This window comes from Hevea brasiliensis, chromosome 3 (assembly GCF_030052815.1).
Source record: "Hevea brasiliensis isolate MT/VB/25A 57/8 chromosome 3, ASM3005281v1, whole genome shotgun sequence".
Taxonomy (NCBI): domain Eukaryota; kingdom Viridiplantae; phylum Streptophyta; class Magnoliopsida; order Malpighiales; family Euphorbiaceae; genus Hevea; species Hevea brasiliensis.
This window is the reverse complement of record NC_079495.1, coordinates 97273817-97280735: the sequence shown is the minus strand read 5'-3', so window position 1 is coordinate 97280735 and position 6919 is coordinate 97273817. Positions and strand designations below refer to the sequence as shown.

Sequence of the window (6919 nt, the reverse complement as noted above, 5' to 3'; positions counted from 1 at the left end):
TTGTTGCAATTTCTTTTTATTTTATATTATTATTATGAGTTATGTTACATATATAATTTTTTAAAATTTATTTATAATTTTTAATTCACTATTTAGATTTAATTAAAATCGAACCAAAATAAGGCTATCATTCGATCTGATCTCGATTAACCCTAACTTCTAAATCAGAGCTAAATATTGCAGCCCGAGCCACCCTTGTCTGCCTATAAATGTAAAACAAAGTTTCAGAGTTGAAAATCCTACGTGAAAGATGAGTCTGCATAAGTGAATGGGCTAAGTAAGTACAAAGCAACAGTATCATATATACTTGAACAATTACAACATGAAAAACAACCCAACCTATAAGATTACGATCAAAGATTATAACAAATATAGCAACTCTAACAAACATAGCAACTTATTCTTTCTCTTTGCTTCTTTCTGAGATTTTATCTTCCTCTTCCTCAACTTCTACAAAATCTTCTAAAGATTTGTTCAATTGGATCATCTCTTGTATATCTTCGTCGTATACAACGCGTATTCCACACTTCTTGATTTTCTCTTTAGGCTCAAAAATAAGTAACAGCTCAGTCGGACAGTAGTCACTAGTTGGATCGAGCAGTTGATTCACTTGGAAGAAGAAGCTACGATGATCCGACGCAACTTGGGAAGTTCCAGGGACAGGAACATGGTTGCTCCAACACTCAGCTGGCCCACTTTTTCTACCGACTGTAATGGACCAAGTAATATGTTCACCAACATTTCTCTCCCCAACAACATCACAAACTGCAAAACCTGCAATATTCCACCACTCATCATTTGCAGGTAGTTCTATTTTCAACTGACTCTCCTCTCCCTGATACGTGAACCAGTCAGGAATTCCACTTCCGGGTAAGCATATATAGAACTCAGGGAGCTCCAAAAATGAAATGAAAGGTCTCTGTAACAAAATCATCACTTGGTTGTAGCATTTTAGAATGCAAAAATGGGCAAAACAAAACCATCTACTACTTTTTTTTTTTTTTTAATAAATGAGAATATATTGAGAAAGAAAGATCAGACCTGATGGCAAATTCCACTCCCCGGTAAGCATAAATAGAAGTCAGGGAGCTCCAAAAATGGAAGGATGCGTCTCTGTAACAAAATCGTTACATAAACGTTTGCAAATTCAAAACAATTGGAAAACAAAACAATCAAGCAATGAAAATAAGGCAATTATATTGGGAAAGAGAGTGACCTGAGGGAAAGGTTTTTCAAAATCTTCCACACTGCAATTTTCTTCTAACTTCATTAGCTGCCGAACTTCATGTAACCAAAGCAGGTAATATCTGAGCCATGTAAATGGCACGCTAATTTTACCTTGAAAGTAATTCAATTTGGAAAAATTTGAGAAACCTATATAAAAACCCTTCCCCACATTTCGTGTTTCAAATAGATTTGTTAGTATTGCAAGTGCAGTGCAATTTTCCATATCTAGAAAGTTAACACTGGTAGGAAGATCCGGCAATGACTGAAGGCTCCTGCAATTAGCACACTGAAGTTTTTGCAATCTATGAAGTTGAACCAGATCTGGAAGAATTTGCAATGAAGTGCAATTTTTCATATCTAGATGTTCAATATTAGATGGAAGAGCAGGCAAAGACTTGAGTCTTGTGCAATTAGAAAAATCAACATCTACGAGGTTAGAAAGTTGGCTGATGCTTGAAGGTACACTCAAAAGATGATTTCCACTTAAATTTAGTTTTACCAATGACTGTAAGCAGCTCAGATCATTGGGAACTTCTGGTAGGTTGCAGGAACTCAAATCCAGTTTCCTCAGAGCTCGTAGACTTGAGAAAGCCAAAGTCAGGGGATTTTGGTTCCTCTCAGCATGCAGTAGGAAATTACTCAGAAGATCCCATGGTTTAGCCAATGTCATTTGTCTGGAACCAACTCCAGCTGCATCAAGCTCCTCCAAACTCGTCATACCTGCCAACCCCTCAGGCAGTTTGCTAAGCTTTGAGCAGCCATGCAAATTAAGAATCTTGAGGGATTTCAAATTCCATATGTCATTTGGAAGAGTCACCAGGTTTTTGCAGTCTTTCAGGTTCAATGAGAACAACCTTCTCAATACACCAATGCTTTGGTGCACATCAACTAGGCTTGTACACCCTTGAAGATTCAACACTTCAAGGTTTGGGACATCTCTAAAGTCCGGGGTCTTGATTAAATCTTTAGAGTAACTAAGATCAATGATCTTCAGCAGCTGTAAAGGCTGTCAAAAGACACAGCGTTAGACTCAACTATGAAAGAACAAAACTAGTTGATGTTTATATATGCTTACTTTTATTGCCTTCCATAGTTGTTTCAAATTGCTGTGTTGCATGTTGAGCTCAACAAGTTTATTTGGTTGAAAAGTTGATGGAAAAAATTTGAAAGGATATTCATGCCATTCTAGATATCTTAATTCATTTGAAAGATATTCAAGGTCATGAAAAATGCACGCATTTTGGAGAATGAGCAGTCTTAGATATTTCATCTTTGAGAAACCTTTAGCTCTGATCAATTGGCCTTTTTCACCAACTAAATCCAGGACTATGCCTTCATTTTCTTCAGATCCCTAAACATCAAAGGCAACAAATAATAATAGAAAAAAAACAATAAGAAACACTTTGTAGAAACTTAATTTATGTTGATGTCTTGTTAAATAACAAAGTATAGTCACATTACAATTGATTTACTTACAGTATCATTCATCAAGATATGATAGACATCTTCATATAGCCATATTCTACTGCGTTTTCCTGGTTCCTTGGGAGACTCCCGACGAACAATCTCTTGACCCATTTCTCGAAGTAAATCATGCATCCACACTCGTTTATCTGATACAATTATTAGAGATTTGTTAATGAGTTCTCCTATCCCGCTGTCTGGGTAGAATCCACAACTTTCTAGTATTTTTCTCACATAATTGTCTTCTCTTCCATTGAAAAAACATGCTATATCTAGAAATATTTTCTTCTGTATCTCATCCAGTCCATCAAAGCTTATTTGAAGTTTTCTAAGTATTTCTGCACTTGGAATATCTTTCAATCTGTCCAATACACTGTTCCATTCTTTGATTGATTTAGTGTACAAGGATGAACCTAAAACACTAAGAGCTAACGGGAGGCCACTAGCATAACTCACAAATTGGTTACACAACTCCACATAATCTTCTTTTGGGCAATTGTTCTTAAAGGCTTTCGAAGAAAAGAGTTGAAAGGCTTCATGATCAACTAACTTCTCAACCCTATATATACATTCATCATCCAATCCACAATGGGCCAACAAATGCTTATTTCTAGTTGTTATGATGATTCTGCTTCCCTTACCAAACCAGTTTTCATCTCTTTTTCCAATTAAATACTCTAACTGCTCCAATTCATCAACATCATCAAGAATGACCAAGACCTTTTTATGACATAGCCTCTTTCTTATCTCGTTTGTTCCCCTGTGAACATCATGTACTTCTAAATCCCTATTCAAGATTGCAGATAAAAGTTTGTTTTGCAAAGAAACTAAACCATTATGTCTTTTAGAAGCTTCTCTAACATCTGCAAGAAAGCTACTACCTTCAAATTGAGAATACATTTGCTTGTATACAACACTGGCAATAGTTGTTTTACCTATTCCTCCCATGCCCCAAACACCTATAAATTTAACCTTATCAGATTGCCCAATATCCAGATACAATCTCATTTTCTCTAATCTTAAGTCCATTCCAACGAGACCCTTGGCTATGTCACCACTAAACCTTCCCAACTTGCTAATTATGTCTTTAACAATCTCATGAATAAACTCTGACTCATCCCTGCAGCATAACAATTCTAAATTTAAACATATTGGATAAAAAACAATAAAAATATTAGGTGTTTATTTTGTTCACGCAGCAAAAGGTGTAGATAAATAATATCAGACCCATCATCCACTACTAAGGAAGGATGACCTGGAACTAAACTGATATAGTTATCCTAGAAAAATTGACTAATTGGACATAAGGACCTGCTACAAAACACAGATTTCACAAACAATTAATTTAAATAAATTAAATCACTATATACGAAGACACTATCAAGTTAAATGTTTTTAAAATATTATGTGCATTCTCCAATTTTCTTAACAGCACCACATTGCTTACAAGAAGAGAATTCATTGGCATCCACTGCCACCTAATAAATAAATCAATTCTTACACATATCAGGGCTGAACTTTTCACTTAATTTGATAATCACAACATGTTTTTTTGGTGCAGCGTTTCTATAAATGAACTCAATGGGCCATGAAACTGTTTCAAAACTCAGAAGGACGAGCATTTAAAAAATAATTAAAAAAAATCCATGAAATAGAATAAATTAATAACGGTCTAAGGGAGCATAGATCACAGAGAAATAGTTAAGCACACCATAATCTAGCAGATTTTCATAACATGACATTCTCAAAGTATTCAGCATTTGCAAGCTTACAATTGCCCTCAATTATGCTCTAATTGAAACCATTCACCAAGTATATTATTTAACTTCCATGACTAATTTGTTCGTGCAAAATAGTTCAATTCATTATTTCTATTTCATATGGGCATGCAAAAATCTAAACTTCATAATTAAATTCACCATCTAAGAGAGCAAATTTTGGAGCCAACAACTTACCTTATAGAAAATTAAAAGTTTAAACATCCAAAACATAAAAAATTGGAGACCTTGTCACTGTTCAGTGATGAATCAGCCAGTTGAAGCTGGCTATGGTTAGCTAGGTAGCGGTGCCCTCTACGGCAGACACCACGTGAGCGGAGGTAGAGCTGGCCGAGCATATCGAAGACCGCAAACTTCCTATATAAATCTTGGTTTCCCTATCTCATTCGAAAATTGACCGAGCAAACGCGGAGGGTATTCTTCCTTGATTTCGCCATTATGGGTGAAAGAAAAAAGGTATCAAAGGCTCGATTCAACGCATGAAATGAATTTAGATGAGTTTAGCAGGGTGAATTGGCCGGGGGTTGGTAGGAATTTGATGGGCCTGCTGCGAAGCTCCTCTCCCCCCCTCCCCCGCGGGGTCCCCGTTTCCCCTTCTTCTTATTCTCGGCAGGGGTGATCGGTTTTGGTTTGATTCTGAGTTTAGCTAAGAACCGAAACGAACTAAAATCCCTTTTGATTCTTTCCGTTTTTTACTGTTTTAATTTTGGTTGAATATGATTTTTTTATTTTTTTATTTTGACTTGACACGATTTTAATTTAATTTTTAATTTTTAAAATAATTTTATATAATTATTTTTTTAAAAAATTATATTTAAATTAATAATTAAATTTAAATTAATAATTAAATTTAAATTAAATTATCATCATATAATATATTTTTTAATTATATTTAAATTATATAATTTTTAATTAATACACATATAATTTAAAATTAAATATATTATATTATATAATAATATAAATATATCACATTTTAATTATTTATTAGTTATACAACATTTAATTATAAGATATAAATATAATTAAGTATTATAAAATAATTTAATATATTTATAATTAAAATTATTAAAAATATATAAAAAAATAAAATATAATATTAAATATAAATATAAATATATATATATATATATATATATATATATATATATAATTGTATTTAAAGTATTAATATATTTAAAAAAATAAAAAAAAATATATGTATAACTTTAATTCTTGATTTGATTTTGATTTAATATAATTTTAATTTAATTTAGATATAGTTTTAATTTCATTTTTAATAAAATTTAAAATATTAAAATAAATTTAATTTAATATAATTTTAATCAATTCATATGATTTTCAGTTTCAGATCAATTCCCCGCAAACCATACACAACCGCATTTCTCAGTTCAAGTCCGCCACTTTACCTGGAAAATAACATCTTTTTTCATTTTTATTTTTTAAGAAAATCGTTATTTATTTATTATTATTAGATCATTAATGGTAATATAAACATTATCAGATATCATTGATAATAATTTGATATCATCAAGTACTGGCTGATCGCCTTGATCAAGAAGAGTTTTCAAAGCATCAGAATTCAGAATAAAGCAAGCCATCATGACATCAACTATAGCCTAACTAAACTGAAGAGAAAGTTATACTGACCTATCTTGCAAATCCCATCCCGAGAGCTCAGCCACTTCTGTTGCTGCATCTCTCCACTGCTGCACCTTCTCCTTGAAAAGTAGTTCATGGGAAGCAAAAGCTTTTCCAAAATCCCCAGTCTGTCTTCGCACTTGAGATGGAGTCACATCATAGAAGATTGGTAAAACTGTTTGGCTCCCAGCTTTCTTGCATTCAAGGATTTGCACGAGTTCATCCAAACACCAAGTTGAAGAAGCATAATTTTTAGAGAAAATGATGATTAAAATTCTTGATTCTCGTATTGCTTTAGTGATTGTTCGAGAAATACTTTGGCCCGTCTCAAGTTCTCGATCGTCCTTAAAGGTGTTGATTCCTTCATGGCGCAACTCTTTATACAGATGACTGATAAAGCTTTTGCGGATGTCATCGCCTCGGAAACTAAGGAGTGCATCATATTTCCACTCTCGTGAAGAAGAAGAAGAGACTCCACTATTTGAAGCCATGAAATTATAATTACAGAAGAAGAAGAAGAGACTTCAGTGATTGAAGTTTTTCCCACAGCTGGATAAGCCTATCAATGGTAAGCTTTAAGCTGATCGGTGGGGCAAAAATTTCCATTTAGAAGAAAATTCAAATAATAAATAAATATAAGAGATCTAATTAAACTAAAAAATTTTAATTTGATATGAATTGGTCTTTCAATTTCGACTAATTAATTTTAAGCTCATTTTATTTGGCCTTTTTAATATCTGATTAGCTTAAAATTTTTAATCTTCTTTGAAAAAATAGAACCGATTTAAAAAATTTCTAAAAAAAAAAAA

The 6919-nt window shown here is 32.9% G+C and overlaps 1 protein-coding gene across 2 annotated transcripts; it reads right to left on the bottom strand.

Moving 5' to 3' along the window:
• Positions 1-237: 237 nt before the first annotated feature.
• On the bottom strand, positions 238-6671 carry LOC110636100 (disease resistance protein RUN1). Of its 2 annotated transcripts, none has more exons than XM_021785651.2 (6): positions 6120-6671; positions 2704-3811; positions 2303-2578; positions 1217-2233; positions 1042-1113; positions 238-919 (listed from the first exon to the last, which is right to left on the bottom strand). In XM_021785651.2, the coding sequence occupies exons 1-6, from the start codon at positions 6599-6601 to the stop codon at positions 398-400; spliced, it is 3477 nt and encodes a 1158-aa protein (XP_021641343.2). In that variant the 5' UTR covers positions 6602-6671; the 3' UTR covers positions 238-397. The 2 variants fall into 2 exon arrangements, with proteins under 2 accessions (XP_021641343.2, XP_021641344.2); XM_021785652.2 differs by lacking the exon at positions 6120-6671 and adding an exon at positions 4697-5130.
• Between the last annotated feature and the right edge of the window lie 248 nt (positions 6672-6919).